The 20,630-nt window shown below is 38.1% G+C and overlaps 1 protein-coding gene across 2 annotated transcripts in view; it reads right to left on the bottom strand.

The window, feature by feature from the left end:
* Positions 1-20,630, bottom strand: part of AFF3 (ALF transcription elongation factor 3) — a 562,822-nt gene that overhangs the window by 162,727 nt on the left and 379,465 nt on the right. Inside the window, exons 8-9 of one of the 2 annotated variants that reach the window (XM_059942557.1) lie at positions 17,949-18,000; positions 1,669-1,722 (exon numbers count right to left, since the gene is read on the bottom strand). In XM_059942557.1, coding sequence (XP_059798540.1) covers positions 1,669-1,722; positions 17,949-18,000 — 106 coding nt within the window. The remainder of the gene's footprint in view (positions 1-1,668; positions 1,723-17,948; positions 18,001-20,630) is intronic. The other variant, XM_059942558.1, reaches the window with a different exon arrangement.

The following is a 20,630-nucleotide window of genomic DNA, read 5'->3' as shown; positions in this document are numbered from 1 at the left end:
TAATAGGATGCCTTTTTTTTTTTTTTTTTTTTTTTTTGGCCAATGTTCAGGCCAAAGAGTCTGTGAAACAGACTTTTTCCATCCTATGACCTGTTTTAGAATTTCTTTCTTGCAAAATGTTAGTTATTTTGCTTGGCGGATTGCCCGAATTCATTCTTACTTTCTTTCTCCTCCTATTACTTTATCTCCTCTCCCTTCTCTTTTCTCTCCCTTCTTCACCCCGTCTCTCTTCTATTCTTTGATAAATCATGGATTTAAAAGATAGTCCACTTGGACCTACAGTCTATGTGAGATTTGGCAGGGTTGCTGGAGTTAGCAAATAAAAATACAGAATCCCGGGGCTCCCTGGTGGCGCAGTGGTTAAGAACCCGCCTGCCAGTGCAGGGGACACAGGTTCAAGCCTTGGTCTGGGAAGATCCCACATGCAACAGAGCAACTAAGCCCGTGCGCCACAACTACTGAGCCTGCGCTCTAGAGCCCGCAAGCCACAGCTACTGAGCCCACATGCCCCGACTACTGAAGCCCGCGTGCCTGGAGCCTGTGCTCCGCAACAAGAGAAGCCACCGCAATGAGAAGCCCGCGCACCGCGACGAAGAGTAGCCCCCGCTCGCTGCAGCTAGAGAAAGCCCGAGCGCAGCAACAAAGACCCAACACAGCCAAAAATAAAAAAATTAATTAATTAATAATAATTAAAAAAAAATACAGGATCGCCAGTGAAATTCAAATTTCGGGTAAAAAACGTTTTTTTTAGTGTATGTCCCAAATACTGCATGAGACATACTTACACTCAAAAACTATTCCTTGTTCATCTGAAATTCAAATGGAACTGGGTGTCTGGTATTTAATCTGGCAGTCCTACTTTGGAGGTTAAACAGAGGGACATGAAACAACAAAGACATCTATTTACAACAACCGGAAGAAGAGACATTTCCATGCCCGTCCTCCTGAATGCTTTTGGTCTAGGTGTAACATTTTCTGTGGCATTACTTCAATTTATTTTTGATCAATCAAGTTTTACTAAAAGCTCCACAGAGGATATCACATCTTGATACTGAAGAAGTCCAGCCAGGGTTTCAGGGCTAACCCAGCACCACCCGAATCCAGAACTTGCAAAATCGGTCCCTCAGGAAACATGCGATTTTAGTCCAAGCCACAAAAACCGTACAAATATTCAAGTTTTAATGGCTCACTTTTCTTCAAAATTTGAGTCTCAAATTTAGTACTTTCAAAGGCACTGAACTCTCTGCCATTCTTACTCTGAGGCTGTGTAGCATGATTGGTAACAGTATTATTAAAAAAACAACAGAATTCAAACATACTTCAAAATGTAATGAAATGATCACCTCTTGGACATTTTAAGGGGAAGATAAAAATAATGATATGCTACAGACATTTAAAGATAAGATTAAAATCTTAATTATGCCAATTATTAATTCAAGTGTATTTTTCAACATCTTGAGTATACCCAGGGGTATCACACAATTCAGAAATGCTGTTCTCTTGTTCAGAGACACATTAATATTCAGTATTTGGAAGTAATTTGAAGTCTAATAGCTGAAATGCAGGCTGTATAGAAGCGTAGTTAAAAGCATGGGCTCAGGAGGCAAAATGAGTTCAAATCCCAGCTCTGTCACACACTAGCTGTGTGACTCTGGGCCAGTTACTTACCCTCTCAGTGCATCATTTCCCTTATCAGTAAATGGGGATAACCATCCCAGAGAGCTGTGAGAATAATATGAGTAAAATGCTTAGAATAGTGCCTAGCACATAATAAATGCTCAGTAAATTTAAGGAGCGAGAGTCATACGACCTAGTCAAAACTGTCAATAGGAAAACAAAACTCACAAAATTAGAGAATGTCTCCATTTTTACAATTGGCTCATGAGAAAAAAGATTTTTTTTTCTTGTGGTCAAATGGATAATATCTATTTTTTTCAAAATTAAAAACAATGCTATTTTACGTATTTAACCATTAAAAAATTCTCTGTTTTCAGAGTAATCTGCTTCTGGGGTTAAGTGAAAGTAACATCATCCTGTTTCAAGAAGTGAGGCTATACGATTACCAGTTCTTCCCAACTACTGCTTGTTTTTCTTGTCTCACCCTGCTTATTATTTTCCTTACTTGCCAAAACTCCAAAAGCAAATTAATAATACTCTCTCCCCCATCCCTACAAGCCAATTCATCTAACTCAATCCTCTAGCTTTAGTGTTAAACAGACTTTCAAATGAAATAGTCTCCAGTCGCTGGGTTTCCTGCCATCTGGCCACTCGGAACTTTGTCTGTGTTTTGAGCCCAGCACTGCTTAGATCCACACGACGGTGCAGTGCACGTGTCTGCAGTTTAAGGCGGCATCGAAGAAAGGGGGCTTTCGAGTCAGACACCTGTAGGGGAATATCCTGGCTGGGCCACACCACCTGTGTGAGCTCTTGGAGCCTCGGTTTCTTTATCTATAAAAAGGGAGGTTCTAATGCTGTCGACGTTTCCCAGTTGCTATGAGGATGCAAAGAACTGATTCATCTGCAGGGTGATCCTGTGTTCCGTTTACACTGGCTGTCCCTGCATTACTGTTATATTATACAGCTCTCCTATTTTTAGAAAGCATTTAGTACACAGTCTGGCTTAGAGTTAGTATTTGCTACCTCTTCATCATGATATACCGACACTGGTACTATTCGGAAGAAATGCCTTAAATCCCACGGAGCCCTCATATTTAAAGCAGGAATGGCCTTCTTAACACAGAAGGGTGAGTGCGTGCATGTGTGTGAATGTTTGGTCATCTGCCCGTTATTCCTACAGCCTCTGCCCCTTTGTATATTTCAGTTACTTAAGAAGCTCAGAGTGGACATGGAATTCTCTGTGGCAGAACCCTGAGGGCAGAGGCTTAAATATTTCACATGCTTTTGGGGGGATCATGTGAGCACTGCTTTACCAAAATACACTCTGCCAACAGCAGAAGGCCCTTTGAGGTGAGCAGGTGGGCCGGGGCTGGGGAGCTGCTCTTTGACTGCTGCCAGCTACTCGGACTGTCAGATCAATTCCCGACTCCAGCCTCTGCTACTTCCAAGACCTCCATCACCGGGCAGAAATACCACCCTGACTCATCGCCTGTAACCTTCCTCCTGTCTCCTTCCGCAAGCTTCCTCACAGGCTCTGTGGGCTGCAATTCTCTCGACACTATGGAAGGAGAGCAGATATTCAGGGCTTGAAGGGAGATGCCCGCCCTCTGCTCAGAAACAGGATTTCTTCCTTAGTGTCTCTTCTAGTTCGTGCGCCCTCCGCACCAGACCTAAGGCAGCGCCTCCAAGTGGCTCTGACCCAGCTGGGATCTCAGCTCTGCCACTGCCAACTGTGAGGTCTCACTCACTGAGACCTCCATGATCCCTTCTGGAATATGAGGCGTAGTAATGTCACCTCACTGGATTGTTGTGAGACTGAAATAAGACAACGTGTCCGGCAGAGCGCCTGGCACAAGATAGACATTGAATGCATGGGGAGTATCATTTTGGTACCAGGCTGCCTGAGAAGGGACCAGCATTAGAGGCATAGGGGTGCAAAGAGAATCTGTGATCTGGGGGTGGGAGGGACGGGGGAGAACTCAGTTTGTAAATATACAAGCTCTGCATTTTGCAGATTTATATCTAATTAAAATCCATAGAAAAGAAAGCACAGGTCAAGCTAACGGTATTTCTGAAAGAAGATACACGAAATGCACAGCGGATATATTCCAACCATCCTCTGTGTTATCCTGCATTCATTCATTTACTCATATTAATAATCTTTTACTGAATAAGTATTATGTTCTAAATGCTGGGCCAGGCTTCAACACAAGAGTGTGAAGCAGCTTTATGAAAGAATACACTTGGAGGAAGCATAATCAGCCAGTTAATGTCAGGCAATATTTATTGATTACACACTGCAATCAATACATATGGTAATATTTATTGATTTACCACAGTCTCCCTTGGCCAGAGTGACTCAGAAAAACACTGCCATCTGCTACAGTCACGCTGAATACAGAGGAGCTCCAGTTTATTAGTGAATGTCTCTTTGGACTGAAAGAGCTCTTTGCAAAGGTGCCAAACTCACTTTCAGATACTGTCCACCTGAATCATTAAGTGAAGGAAGCAGTTGCTTCTGTGGTCTAGTTAGGGGTTGGTGAAAACTAACCCTTCCTGCATGGCATACACCCCAAATACCTACTTCTTGAGCCTGTGAATGGGTCCTGAAATTTTCTGAGTTGTCACTCCCTTGAGCTAAAGCTTTCCTTGGCCCTAATAGAATGCCTTGGGTTCTCTGAGGGGAGTCCTGCCAGGCGCCCTATAAACTAGCCTGTCAGGCAGTGTGGGCCAGAGAGACGGCCCGTGGCAGATGGGAGAGGCGACAGACTCAATGGGGGCAAATCTTTGGACAAGCTTCTTATACTCTTTCAGCCGTGATTTCCTCATCTGTAAAATAGGAAAGAAGAACTTCCTTTCCAGGCTATTGGGAGGACAGAAGAAATCATCTCCATCAGGTGACCAAGCCGGGGTTAGAAACACTGCAGGGCCCCTACAGGTGGTTTCCTTTTCGTTCCTCACTCCCGTGGCACAAACTATCTCGTTAGTTGGTCAGTAACCTCTAGTGTGTTTCGTGAACATGGGTTGACCAAAAATGAATTTGTGTAGTTTGACCTGCATTTAAAAAATATTAACAAAAAAAAGAAAATGTCAGCGTCATGGTGGGTCCTGTTTCGTGACACTGTTGTTTGAAACATACACTCTCATAGGATGTGACATATGGCTGACTGGGTAGGTTATGTTTGAAAATTTGAGATGGGTGTGTACTCCAAAGAATGAAAGCTGGAACTTGAAGGGATATTTGTATACTCATGTTCATAGCAGTGTAATTCACAACAGCCAAAAGGTAGAAGCAACTCAAATGTCCATTGATGGATGAATGGATAAAGAAAACGTCTATACACACAATGGAATATTATTCAGTTTTAAAAAGAAAGAAAATGCCTTTTTAAAGAGGAAGGAAATTCTGACACCTGCTACGACATGGATGAACCTTGAAAACATAATGCTAAGTGAAATAAGCCAGACACGAAAGGACAAATACTGTCTGATTCCACTTATATGAGGTTCCTAGAGTAGTCAAAATTAGAGAGACAGAAAGCAGAGTAGTGGTTGCCAGGGGCTGGAGAGAGGAGGAAATGGAGAGTTACTAGCTATGGCAATTTATTAATTTGGCCTATTAATGGGGACAGAGTTTCAGTTTCAGAAGATCAAGAGTTCTGGGAATACTTCATGGTGATGGTAGACACAACAATGTGAATGTACTTAATGCCCCTGAACTGCACACTTAGAGATGGTTAAGACTATACATTTTATGCTATGCATATTTTATCACAATTAAAATTAAAACCCTTTAAATTACCCCCCAAAAAGCCTGAGAAACGCTAACCTAGATGACACCTTGAGGAGAGGTATGTTTAGATGGAGTCCAGGTGTAGAGGAAAGAGAAAGCATCAGTCTAGGGAAACAAAACAAGAGAGGGCAACAGACTTCCTAGTTTTGCTGAAGAATTTTCTTCTATGGGACCTCTGGGACCATGGGCCTTCCAGTCTGGTGTACGAACATGGAAGATAAGGTTTGCAGTCTTGTTCTGTGATGGCATAATTTCCAATCTACATTCCTGGATTTGTTTGCTGTTTCAATCTGACGGTATAACCAACACAACAGCAACATCTAATTTCCTTTTCAGGTAAAACTTACAGCCTCCTCACCTCTCTTTTCCTTCAGCAATGGTGCCCAGCCCCAGCTGGACTTGTTGGTCTTTGAAGGCTGGGTCAAGGCCTTCCCTCCTTATCCACTGGACAAGCCATACCTCTCAAAGGCCTTCGGTCTAATTTATTCATCTACATAACAAGGGGGCCCAAGGAGCCCTAGAGACCCTTCCTATGTTATTTTTTATTCTTAGTGTCTAAGAGTTGGAGAAATGGGATCTGGCCAATTTTCTCTAGGCCAAGTGTCTATACTAGATTTCTCATTTTCCTAGCAGACAGGAGCCTGGCGAATTACTTAAACAGATACGGAAAGGAAGTCTCTGGGGAAGGTACCTCGTGGGCTAAAAGAACAGTCAGAGTTCATCATTTTAGACACGCATCGGTATGGCCAAAATAAATATCAGGAAGGTTTTAAACTTCTCTGAAAAAAAAAAATCTTTTGGTAACAGTTCTCAAGTCGACTTTGATCTCTCAAATTCCAAAACCTATTATATGATCAGTTTGTATAATCTTATTATTAAAAGCACATGCATAAGTGATAGATTTCTTTATATGTTTAGCACATTATTGTTCCTCTGTATATTTTTCCTCCATATTTAACATTTTCTAAGATAATTCTACAATGGGCATAAGATATTTTTAATAAATAACTATGGACTGAATGTTTGTGTTCCCCTCCCCCCAGACTTATATGTTGAAATTCTAACCCCCCATTGTGATGGTATTAGGAGCTGGGTCTTTGGGAGGTAATTAGTCATGAGGGTAGAACCGTCACGAATGGGATTAATGCCCGTATAAGAAGAGACACGAAAGAACTTGCTTCTCCCCTCTCCACTCTTTGCCATGTGAGGACACAGCGAGAAGATGGCCATCTGCAAACCAGGAAGTGGGCCAGACACTGAATCTGCCAGCACCTTGATCCGAGACTTCCTAGGCTCCAAAACTATGAGAGAGAAATTTCTGCTGTTTATAAGCCACCTAGTCTATAGTGGCTTGTTACAGCAGCCTGAACTGATGGAGGTAAATACTTTTCATTGATATAAACACGCTTCACCTTTCACCTTTGTAAATGACTCACAGGTGCACATCAGACACCTGGAAAGGAGCTTTGGGCATCACCTAGACCCACTCTGTTCCATCAGTCAGTGATATCCAAGTCTTCCAAGACATTTAAAATTAGAAGTCAGTGGTGGAGGTGAATTCTCCAGCCACCTCCTGGCTATGCATTCTCCTTCGGGGAGAGGTAAAGCCATGCACTACTGGCCTCTGGTCCTATCGTCTGAAGGCTGGGAGAAGAGCTCATTCCGACTGACATTTCTGGAGAAGACTGACCACTCTGCCTTCTTCTTCACAGCTCCGGCTTCACTAGAAGACCTTTGTAAACTTAACCCTTTCTAAGCATGTCACCTTTTTTAAAGGAGAGATGAAAATTCTCATTAAGCTCTGATCTGTACCAACTGCAGAGATAGGGTTGTTTTCTATCTTTTCTAAATCATGAATCCTATTAAATAGCAGTAATAAGTATTTACTGAGTGCCTACTAGGTAATGGGCACTTTCCATATATTACTTCCAACTACTACATTAACTTGGGAGAAATAAGATTTCATGGGTTGCTCTAATTCAGTTTGAGCTTATAGCAGTTTCCAAGTCTTTTACTGCACAATGTGCACACCTGGTAGACCATTTCCTTCTGCTTCATTTTGTTAATTTCTTTTTCTTCTAGAAGTTTAACTATTTGTGTTTAATCCAATTTCCTTAATTTATGAAGGTCATTTTTGAATCTTCATTTATTCTTTAAAGTAATAGTTACTTTGTTCAAATGCGGACAGGTCCTCTGTTAGGAGTTTTCTACAAGCCTATGCTTTTGACCTCTGACTTAAGCGTGGATTTGCCAGTGGTGGGCAAACCTGGATTAAGCAAGCACAGTGACCCTGCGAAATTGCGGTCTTCGTTGTATCTTGGAAATCTCCATTTGCTCCTTATTCCTAGAACTTTCCTAGTGAAGATGACAGTCTAACAGGATCTCAGTCTGCTCTTCCTCTGCAGGCACTACCTTAGTCACTTGCTCTAAAAAGTCATCACCATAGTCAAGGTCATGTAGGTTTTCTCTACGTTATCTTTTAGGAGTTTTATAGTTTTGTGTTTTACATTTAGGTCTGTGATCCATTTTGGGTTAATTTTAGTGAGGGGTGTAAGGTCTGTGTCTAGATTCATTTTTTTGCATGTGGATATGCAGTGTTCTACCACCATTTGTTGAAAAGACCATCTTTGTCCATTGTATTGTCCTTGATCCTTTGTCAGAGATCAGTTGACTATATTTATGTGGGTCTATTTCTGGGCTCTCTATTCTGTTCCACTGATCTACTTATCTATTCTTTCACCAACACCGTAGCTTTATAGTAAGTCTTGAAGTCGGGTAGAGTCAGTCCTCCAACTTTGTTCTTCTCCTTCAATACTGTATTGGCTATTCTATGTCTTTTGTTTTTCCACTGAGACTTTAAAATCAGTTTGTTGATATCCACAAAATACCTTGCTGGAATTTTGATTCAGATTGCATTGAATCTATAGATCAAGTTGGGGAATTTGTTTTTTATTAAAAGTATTCCATTATGTTTCCAATATATTGGAAAGTATTCCAGTATACCAAGATTGTTTATCCATTTACCAGCTGATGTATATTGGGGTTGTTTCCAGTTTTCGACTATCAAGAATAAAGCCGCTATTAAAATTCTTGTACTAATCTTTTAAAGGACATATGTTTCTCTTTTTTCCCATGCTAATAATTACAAATGGAATTGCTGGATCTAGTAATAAGTGTGTGCCTAATTGCTGGGGAATGCAATAAATGTGTGTAAAAGGAACAGTTTTTAAAAATGGTTATGCAATTTTATGCTCCCATCAGCAATGCACTAGGGTTCCAATTGCTTCATATCTCCTGACTATTTGGTGGTGTTGGTCTTTTCAATTTTAGTCATTCTAGTGGGTGTATAGTGGTATCTCATTGTGGCTTTAATCTGCATTTCCCTGAAGATGAATATTATTAGTAAAATGCACGTTTTCAATATCTTACTGGACATTTGTATATCTTCTTTGTCTTTTCGAGGCTTTGCCCATTTAAAAAATTTGTGTCTTTATCATTTTGTTATTGAATTGTCAGAGTTCCTTATACATTCTGGATACAAAGTATTTGTCAGATATATGTACTGCAAGTATATTCTCCCAGTTTGTGTCTTGCCTTGTCATTTTGATGACCAGATGTTTTGAATTTTGATGAAATCCAGTTCATCGGGGTTTTCTTTTCTTTTCTGTGGTTTTGTGATCTCTGTAAGAAGTCACTGCAGGTTGTGAAGATATTGTCCAATGTTTTCCTTTAGAAGCTTTATAGTTTTGGCCTTTATAGGGAGGTCTGTGATCCATCTCAATTGTGTCTTGAGTGAGATTCAGATTTTCCCCCAGTAGTTCCTCCAGCACCATTTGTTGAAGACTTGTCTTTGTCAAAAATCAGTTGACCATATATATGTGGGTCTATTTCTAGACTCTGTTTTGTTCCATTGATTTATTTGTCTGTCCATGTCAATGCCACACTACCTTAATTACTTTAGTTTTACAGTAAGCCTTGAAATCAGGTACTGTAAGGCCTCCAACCCTCCTCTTCTTCAAGACTGTTTTGGTGACCTAGGACCCTTGTTTTTCTATAAAAATTTTAGAATCAACTTGTCATTTTCTGGAAAAGTGCCCTGTTGGCCTTCTGATCAACACTGTGTTTTGGCCTTCTGATCAACACTGTGTTGTATCTCATTGTATACATTGAAATTGTTGTATCTCTTCTCATTATGAGAAGAACTGACATATTAACATTATGAGCCTTCCAATTTATGAACATCTCTCCATTTAAGACTAAAATTTCTCTCATCAAGGTTTAATAGCTTTCAGTGTATAAGTGTTATATGTCTTTTGCTAAATTTATTAAGTATTTTATATCATTGTAAATGGGACTGCTTTTTAAATTTCATTTTGCAATTGTTTACTGCTATTAGAAACACAACTGATTTTTGCAAACTGACCCTGATAAATTCATTTATTGGTTCTAGTAGTTGTTTATTAAATTTCTTAGGATTTTCTCTATAAACGATCATTCATAAAGATTTTTCCCAAAGATTTTTCAATCTTTATGCCTGTTATTTCTTTTTCTTGCCTTATTGTACTGACTAGAACTACAACACTGAATAGAAGTGATAAATGCAGACATTACTGCTATGTTCTTGATCTTAGGAGGAAAGTGTTTGGTATTTCACCATTAAATATGACGTTAGCAGTAGGTTTGGGGGTAGATGCCCTTTGTCAGATTAAATAAGTTCCCTTCTTGTACTAGTTTGCTGAGAGTTTTAAAAATCATGGATGGGTGTTGAATCATGTCAAACACTTTGCCTTCATTTATTTAGAGGATCATATGGTTTTTCTCTTTCATTCTATTAATACGGTGGATTACGTTAATTTTTCTTCTAACATTAAGCCAACCATTCATTCCTGTGATAAACCCTACTTAGTTATAATGAATAATGTCTTTTTCATATATCACTGGAACATATATGCTAATGTTTTGTTAAGGATTTTTTAGTGTTTATAAGAGATATTGGATTACAATTTTCTTTTCTTATAAGGTTTATGTCAGATTTTGGTATCAAGGTTATACTGGCCTTATACAATGAATTGGGTAGTTTTTCTTCCTCTTCTATTTTCTGAAGGAGTTTGTATAAGACTAGCAGTTCATTTATCGGTGTTTCATTGGTAAAAATATTTCTTATTTAAGTTTTGATGGAATTTACCAGTGAAACCACCTGGCTCTGGAGGAATTTTCTTTGTGGAAAAGTTTTGATTACAAATTCAATTTCTTTAATAGCAATAGGGTCATTCAGATATTCTATTTCTTCATGTGGCAGTTACGGTAAGTTACTTATGGTAACTGTATTTTTCAAGGAAATTGACTGTTTCATCTAAGTTGTCAAATTAATTAGCAGAAAGTAGTTCACAATATCCAGTTACTATTGTTTAAACTTCTGTAGGCTATATAGTGATACCCACTCTTTCTTTGCTAATGTTGGTGATTTATGTTTCCCTCCTCTCTTCCGTGATTAGACTTGTTAGTGTTTTGTTAATTTTACTAAATTTTTAAAAGAACTAAATTTTGGCTTTATTAATTTTCTCTATTGTTTAAAAATTTGTATTCCTATCTTTATTATGTACTTCTTCCTAATGATTTGGGTTTAATTTATTCTTCCTTTCTAGCTTCGTAAAGTGGAAACATAAATTACTGATGTTCAACTTTGTTCTTTTCTAGTCATGTAAAGCTATACATTTCTTTTTTGTTGTGTGTATTGTTTTAGCAAAGCCTATAAATTTTCATAAACTGTACATGCATTTTCATTCAGTTAAAATTATTTTCTAATTTCCTTTGTGATTTATTTTAACTCAAAAACTATTTAGAAATGTTATTTAACTTTCAAATATTAGGCATTTTCTAGAATTTCATTGCTATTGACTTATAATATAACCATGCTGTGATCACAGAACACATTCTGCAAGATTTTAATCATATGGAATTTATCGATATGTCTTTTATTGTGCACAGTAAGGTCTTGCTTCATGTGTACTTGATAAGATTGCATATCTTGCACCAGTTGGGTGTAGTGTTTTATAAATGTCAATTAGGTCAAAGTGGTTGATAATGTTCAAATATTCTATATACTTCCTAATATTTTGTTTAATTTTTCTACTGATTACTGAAGAAATGGATGTTAAAAATCTCTATTATTGTTGTTCTGTCAGTTTTTGTTTCACGTATTTTGATGATCTCTTAGTAAATAAGTACATATTTATGACTGGTCTGTTTTCCTCATTAACTGACCTTTTTAGCATGATAAAATGTTCTTTTTACCTTTTCTAATACTCTTTGTCTAGAAGTCTGGTTGGGGCTTCCCTGGTGGCGCAGTGGTTGAGAGTCTGCCTGCCAATGCAGGGGACAGGGGTTCGAGCCCTGGTCTGGGAAGATCCCACATGTCGTGGAGCAGCTGGGCCCGTGAGCCACCATTACTGAGCCTGCACATCTGGAGCCTGTGCTCTGCAACAAGAGAGGCCGTAGTGAGAGGCCCACGCACCGCGATGAAGAGTGGCCCCTGCTCACCGCAACTAGAGAAAGCCCTCGCACAGAAACGAAGACCCAACACAGCCATAAATAAATAAATAAATTAATTAATTAAAAAAAATACATATATAGAAGTCTGTTTGGTAGTTTAATAGTGTCACACTAGCTTTCTTATGCTTACTGTTTACACAGTCTATCTTTTCCTCTTCTGGCTTCAACCTATTGTGTTTTTATACTTAAATTGTATATCTTATAGACAGTAGGCAGTCTTTCAAATCTAATTTATTTTGGTATTTTATTTTAATCCCTCCAATGACATTTATGCTTTTTTTGGTTTTTTTTTTGTGGTTTTTCTGGTTATTATACTATGCATCCTTAACTTATTGCCAGTCTACTTGGATTTAATATTATATCACTTCACATAAAATGTTAAGAATCTTAGAGTCATGCAATTCCATTTGCCCTCTCTTATCCTTTGTGGTATCTTTGTCATACATTTTACATCTACATACATCATAAGTCCCATAAAAGAGTATCTTGTTTTTTACATTACATAATCTTTTATATTTACATATATATTTATCATTTCCTGTAAATACTTCCTTCGTGTAGGTCTGAACTTCCTCCTGATATTATTCCCCTTCAGCTTGACAAATTTCCTTTATCACTGATTGTAGTGCAGGCCTTCTGGAAATAAATTCTCTCAGATTTTGAAAAACCAAAAATGTCTTTATTTCACCTTGTTTTGAAGGATATTTTTGCTAGATTTAGAATTCTAGCTTGATAAAGTTCTTTATTTTTTTTTTAATTTATTGTTTTTATTTTGTCTTCCAGCACTTTAAAGATGTCTTTGCATTATATTCTAGCCTCCATAGTTGGTGGTGGGAATCCTTTGATTAACTGCGTCACTGTTACCTTTTACATAATATGTCATTTATCTCTGGCAATGTTCAAGATTTTTCTCTTTATCTTTAATATAGGTTTTAGCAATTTTACTGTAATGTTTCAAGGTGTGGTTTTATTTTTATTTATCCTGCTTAGGATTTGTTGAGCTTCTTGCATTTTTAAGTTAATGTGTTCAGCCAGTTTGGGATGCTTTCAGCCATTATTTCTTTGAATATTTTTTTCTGATCTGTTTTTTCTGTCCTCTCCTTCTCAGACCCCAATTACATGTATATTATACTACTTGATATTGTCCTATAATTCACTGAGGTTCTGTTTATTGTTTTTAATCTTCATTCTCACTGTTCTTCATATTGGATAATGCTTATTGATCTGACTTTAAGTTTACTTACCCTTTATTTGGTCATTTCCATTCTTCACTAAGTCTATCCAGTGAAATTTTCGTTTCAGATATTTCACTTTTCAGTTCCAGAATTTTCACTTGGTTCTTCTTAATCATTTCCATTTCCCTGCTGAGAGTCTTCTTCTTTCAATTATTATGACCATGTTTTCCTTTATATTCTTGAATATATTTTAATACCTGCTTTAAAGTTATTGTCTGAAAATTCCAACATTTAGGTTACTTCAAGTTCTATTATAGCAATTACTTTTTTTCTTGATTATGGATAACAATTTCCTATTTCTATACATATCTGTTAATTTTTGATTAGATAATAAATATTATGAATGACATGTAATAGAGGCTCTAGATCTGTTTTATTCCTTTAAAGAGTGTTAATATTTTTTGTTTCAGACAAATTACTAGCTGAACTTGTGAATGCTTAGGATTACACTTTGTTATGATCTACTTTGGTTTTGTCCTTAGTTTTAGGATGAATCCTTTATTCTTAAGGCGAGGCCTTTCTGAGCGTTCAGACAAAAACCTAAGTGTTTGCCAAGTCCCTATAACTTGGGTGAGATTCAAATTCCAAACTCTACAGGCAATCTTTGTAGGCAGTAGGCAGCTATTGAAATCTCTGCTCAGCTTTTCAGCTCTCTAGCTATTGTTTTCCACTGGGCTCATTGGCCTTTCTCCCATACCTATGCAGTTTAGAAGTCACCCAAGCATGGAGGAGAATTTATATACAGAAGTGGAACTCTCTTCTCTATGGCTGCCTCCTTTCTGGAATTTCTTCCCTTAAATCCCAGCCACTCTGGCAGCCTTCAACTCCATCCTCATACACTTCAAGAATATATGACTGTGGCCTTGAGTTGTAGTTACTCTTTGTGGAATGGGGAGTGCCCTCAGGAGAGAAGCTGTATAAATGTAGGTCTCATGCATTCCAATTCTTCCTCTCAAGGATCAAATTGCCAACATTTCTGCCTTCTTTTTATCAGCCTCTAGTGTCTTCAAATAGTTTTGCTTTTTAGAAAATATTTCATCCAGAGTTTTTAATAGTTATCTGCAGGAGATTTAATCCAATATAAGCTTCTCTATCATTGAGACAACTGGAACTCTATCACAAAATTTTTAATTTATGTGTGTGTGTGTGTGTGTGTGTGTATGTGTGTGTGTGTGAAGAATAAATTGCACCTCTCATCTTTATGAATACTCATAGGACCATTAAATAATATATCCTGAAGGGATCCTCAGGTGTTACCCAGACTACTCTTTCTTACCAGGCAATTGCTATCTAAAATGTATCATGATTAACCTCCTGCTTTTATTTATTTATCTATTAGCATCAGGTGTACAACATAATGATTCCATATATGTATATATTGCAAAACATAAGTCTGGTTGACTTCTATCACCACACATAGTTACAAATTTTTTTTCTCGTGATGAGAACTTTTAAGATTTACTCTTAGCAACCTTCACATATTTAATACAGTATTATTAACTATAGTCACCATGATGTATATTACATCCCCAGGACTTATTTATTTTATAACTAGAAGTCTGTACATTTTGACCACCTTCACCCATTTTGCCCCTCCCCACCCCCAGCCTCTGGAGGCTACCAATCTGTTCTCTGTATCTATGAGCTCTTTTTTTTTTTTTTTAAGATGTTACATACAAATGAGGTCATATGGTATTTGTTTTTCTCTGTCTGACTTATTTCACTTAGGATGATGCCCTCAAGGTCAATCCATGTTGTCGCAAGTAGCAGGATTTCCCTCTATGGCTGAATAATATTCCACTGCATACAGATACCACATTTTCTTTATCCATTCATCCATCAGTGAACCCTTAGGTTGCTTCCATGTCTTGGCCATTGCAAATAATGTTAATCTCTCGTTTTTAAAAGAGGCTAGTGAGGAAAGATGCTTTTTCAGAAAATGAGCTGTCTGGATACTCTCAATTTTATACTACAATTTAAAACCAAAAAATGGCTTTAAATGACTCACAGATCATGGAACTATACAGACAGAGGGATGAATAGGCATTACTGAAGCCAAGTCTGTCCCACCAAACCACAAATGTGGAAGAGGTATCTTTCCTAGTGCCTGTGTGTATGTTATTTACAGTTTTCAGCTCCCCTTCACCTCTTTGGTTTCCATGGAGTTCATAATTTTTGGTCTGTTTTATCACCTTGTTCCATCTTCTGGCATCTGTATATTCCTGATTCACCTGACCTGGCTTCTAAATCATTTTGATTGCTCTGACCCTTAATGTTGAGTGTCCTCTCAAAATCCATATGTTGAAGTCCTAACCTCCAGTACTTCAGAATGTGATTTTATTTTGAGATAGCATCTTCACGGGGTAATCAAGTTAAAATGAGAACATTAGGGTGGGCCATAATCCGACATAACTAGTATTTTTATAAAAAGGGGAAATTTGGACACAGAGACATGCAGAGAAGGAAGATGATGTGAAGAAACACAGGGAGAAGATGTTTATCTACAAAACAATGAACAAGGTCTGGAATTGATCCTTCTTTCACAGAAGAAACAAACCCTAATGACTGATCTTGGGCTTCTAGCCTCCAGAACTGAGACAATAAATTTCTGTTGTTTAAGGGACCCAGTCTATGCTACTTTGTTACAGCAGCCCTAGCAAACTAATACACTTACCACTTAACAAATAAATGGGTCCCCATTTTTCTCCTTGGTTCTGACTCATGACTTTGTTTTGTCTCCTAAGATCCACTGACCCCTCAGTATGGTAAACGGCCAAAAAAGCTCAATATCCAAAGATGTGTGTCCCAATTTTTTCACTTAAGCTGAATGACTTTTCTGATCCTTAGATTCCTTATATATGAAATAAGGATATTGTCTTACCTATCTGTCTGCATAGATAAAGCTCAGATAGGATACCAGAGACTGTAAAATGCCACCCAAGTCTAAGGCATCCTGAGGCCCTGCCCTTTATTCATAATGAGCTGCTCCTCTTGCCTAATTATAACAGACCACGGTTAGAAGGTTCTTTGGCAGGATCAAGTTTAGAATTCTCCACTTTAAGAGGGATACTTGCAGCCTCAGGCTTTATTTCTGCTATTTCTAGTTCAAGAGGCAGGATATGAGATGGATGACTAAGTCTGCTTTGCTCAAAGAGACAAGAATGTGGGGTGATGCTTCAAACTTTCACTGTTTGCAAATCTCCAGAGGGTTTAAAAATAATTCCTCGGACAACATATTTATTTTGATAAGGTAATGAGTTATGGAAACCAGTTCTTTTAGAGAATGGACTTTTCGGAGATGTATAAGGGGAGGAGAACTTTAGCGGCACATCAAACTGTATTAACAAAATCGGAGGCCACTGAATGTGATTTTAAATTTGAAAAAAGTAAATGCAGGATGCTAGCAGCTTTCCAAAATATTTTGTACGCTCCTTTGCCTGTTTTTAAGATGATCTGTTAATGAGAATTTGAAAAATTGTTGTTTCTACAGTAATTAACACTTTTATAAAATTATTTATAAAAAATATAACTTACTCCCAAATAGTTGACATTCTAGTTGCATAAATTCTTATCTAGTCTCAAACACTGCTCAAAAGAACTACATATTTAAATGATTCTACCCTTTTCAGTTCTCTAGAATGCCTCCAGATGGCATTAAAACCCTTCTCCTACTATATTTTACAATCAAAAATTTAAAAATTAGTAATATTTTAACCATTTAAAACCAGTCACATTCATTATATCATTAGAAATCATGATAATGGAACTATTTTGAACTTTTAGGGTAACATCTTAAGAAACATGTAATCATAACCTTTATGAAACAAATAGCCATCCTATGTAAGCCAAAGGCTCTTCCTAGATTGAGAAACAGATCTTGGACAAATACACTCAATAATGTTATGTCGTAAGCTGTCATTTCTAATGGATAGCACTTTAAATGCTTAGTAATAAGACCACTGGTCCAAATATAGATACATGCACAAAACTGTCTTATAATAAGAAAACACATTTAACTCCTCAGAAATGATAAAAAAATAATGATTTTTAAGGAGTAAACCTGTTACTAATTCCTATGGAGCGAAAATAATTTGTTAGCTTGTGAATTATGTAAACTTTGGCGTATAAATTTGGCATCGAATTAATCATCAAAACATTTTTTGGATTGCTTGAGTATTGAGAGGAAAAAGACAAAACGTAGAGTGAAGAACATGTTTTAAAAGAGCCTTTTCTTATCTTTTTAAAACTGCATTTGTTAACTCAAAAATATGAACCAACCCTTGAGGGTCCAGAGATATCTATAATTGTATATTTCACATAATTCAGAGGTGTGGTTGCAAAGGGCAGGCTTTAAAATGACACTGGTACTTCCCAGGTGTGCAGGACAGACTATCTCCTAGTATGTGTGAAAAGTTCTCTAATTATTTATGACGGTGATGGAAGTTGCCAAGCAAATTCCAAAAGCTTTCCTCCCCTCCCCCTGCCAAAGTAATACCGTCAAATCTCACTACATTTGTACTTTCTGAAGAGGAGCCTTGTGTTTGCAAGATGACTCTTACTGGGCTAAAGCATAAGAAAGACCTCAAAATGCATCTGCACCCAAAAGCATTTAAAAACGCATTATCATGAGAAAGAGAACCACAGGCTTCTTTCCATTATTATTGTTACTATAACAAGATATTTGCGCTGTTTCATATTATAAGCATATTAAAGAACAGTCATCTCGGGATAGAAACAGGAAACAGACTTACGATGTATTCGATGTGCCATTGTCTGGACTCCCTGTCTCAGCATCACCTTTCTCTTAAAAAGGAAGAAAATACCAACATGTGAGTGTTACAGCCTGTAAGATTTAAGAGAGATTCAATATATTTCCACACTCCTACTAACAATCATTCAAAATGTGCAGCAGGAGGTTTTTAAAACATCTTTTTTATTGTCCAAGAACCGGATTTGCAAAATAATTTCTTCTTTGTAATACAATGGCCCGGGCAAGGATCTGTGAATAGGTACTAAGGAGCTGTTTGCAAACAACCAGAGGTTCAGAGTGGAGACCCTGCCAAAAGATGAATACCTTACAGATGGAACCTGTTTCCTTCTACTTCTTTTACAGAAAACTTAAGGAAATTAACCCCATTAGCATTCTAGATGCAAGGCGTTTTGAATTCTGATCCCTTCTGCTAGAACTTGGGGGAGAGAATTTTACACAACACTGAGGTTGCACCCTAGCTTACAAGATTCCCAAGAATTACACCCCACAGAGAGCCCCAGCAGCAGGTTCTGGGGTCACCCTGTTAATGCAGAATAAGATATAAATCAGAAATCCTTCCTGGCCATCTGAGAGACTAGTTAAAGAAATGTTTCTGCCGTCTGTGGTCACCGAGGATTGAATGGGTTTTAATGAAGGGAGCCTGGAACCAGTTCGTTTTTTGTAGTTTTAAAGGGCAAATTCCTCTTGCAATTGACATAATGTAATTCTTAGATCCTCGACCATTGATGGTTTGAAACCATACATCCTTGTATTGTAAGGCACTTCTTTTTATTTTCTTGAGGCTAGGGGATGGAGGAAGGGTCATGACTGCCATTGTGAGTTAGCTGTGGTTAGTTAGGCTGGTTATGTAGTGCTAATAGTTTAACATACCCCAGAGAAGGTTATGAGTTGCAAGAGATGGGCCTGATGGTGGCAACTTGCTTTGCTTTGCTCTTTCAAGTCAGGCCTGGAGACCTCACAGAATCCCCCAGTCTGCTGTTTAGGGCTTCAGGCCTATGTCCTGTACCAAGCCCCTTCTGTCAGCTGTAGCCATTAGCTTATTGACACCGAGGCTTGGGAATGACCCCCTAAATTACATGATGAACACATTCTGAAGATATTGTCCAAACTGAACTCAAAAGTAAACTTTATAATTTCTTTTCCTTTTTGTTCTTTCAAACAAAACAGTTGCGAGAGAAAGAAGACAGTGATATATAGTGCATACATCTATCTCAGATGTCACTCTGTGCTAATGTGTGTCTACACACTGCCGGGACATCCGTGAGGGACAGTCACCTTGTGAAAAAGTCACAACGTCTATTTTAACTGCCTGAATAGCAAACACTGACAGAGTCCCAGCACGTGGGAAACCATGCTGAAGTAAAAATAGAGGCAGAGAATTAATAAACTTGCTTTAAAGCGTGTATGTTCATAATATATTTTGTCTTCCAGGCCAGGTTTGTTGTAAACTCACTTAGGAGACATGCAAGACCTTGTCAACTGGCTTTTGTGCTAGAAAATAAGCTTAGTACTTTCCAAAATCACTTTTCCAGTGAGAAACCACAATTCCTGCCAGAATCCTGAAGTACAGAGTTGTAACACCTGCATTACCTAAGATAAAACTAAATGGAGGTTTAATTTTTCCCAAACATAGCGATCTTTTTTTTCCCCTTTACTTTGGAGAAATTGGTTACGTTCCCTGGTCTGTAGCTGCCAGAAGTTACCCCACATCCAATCACCATCAGCAATGTAAGCAGCAGGCTCAGAAGCCCAGGCAACAGTAAACATTTCTAAACAACTTACGTCACTAAAAAAGAGGAAATCAATATGATACATGAAGACGTTGTTTGGATGTCTGAATAAATATGTTTTACCATGACCAACAATGCTGCCAGATAACCCATGGGCTGAGAGGACAGAGGCCTTATTGCACATGGGATCTGGGGGCTGCAGGGATCGGGAGCCGGATCGGCACAGGGGCAAAGCTGCAGCTGATTATCTCTGCTCTTAGCAGCACTTATGTTGTGGCAACAGGGAAAACAGAATAGGTTCTGGCAAACAGGAAGGACGCAGTGGAGCCAAACTGGGCATTTATGAACAGTCGGGGAATGAGTGCTCTCAGCTGATCATGAATTAACCTTTTTGGGGACAAGTAAACGCAGGATGGAGTCAGGAAGTAAAACTATGTTTGCCCTTCAGAAAGAACGAAACACAAAATTCTCCCCGATATCTGGGAATTTTAGGTGATGTAATTTCTGACGTTAACTTGAAGTGTCTATGCGCACAAGCCATGGAGAATCACAGGCTCTTTATCAGGACCCGAGGGAAAATGATGAATGAGAGCTGGAAGAAATTCTCAGTAAGGGATTTTTCAGTTGGGTGCTCAGGAGATGTTTCCTTTCTGCCGCCAATGAGGAGTGTTGGGGGTTCGTCCTGATTATTCCAGCTGTTTTCATGATAGATTCAACACCGCTCTCCTAGGGAAGGAACCTGCACTGATCTTTAAGACAATGGGCATAAGAGATAGGCTCAGGTGCAGTGTGGTCATTTTGCAGGTGGAAATATAATTAAAGAGAGAAAGAGAGAAAAAATGAGCCATAGAAAGAAAATGTATATATTCATACTCACATATAAATACATATGTATGTGTATATGTATATTACATGTACACTTTCAACCTGAC

Source organism: Balaenoptera ricei, chromosome 13 (genome assembly GCF_028023285.1).
Source record: "Balaenoptera ricei isolate mBalRic1 chromosome 13, mBalRic1.hap2, whole genome shotgun sequence".
Lineage (NCBI taxonomy): Eukaryota > Metazoa > Chordata > Mammalia > Artiodactyla > Balaenopteridae > Balaenoptera > Balaenoptera ricei.
This window is presented reverse-complemented; position numbering and strand designations above follow the sequence as displayed.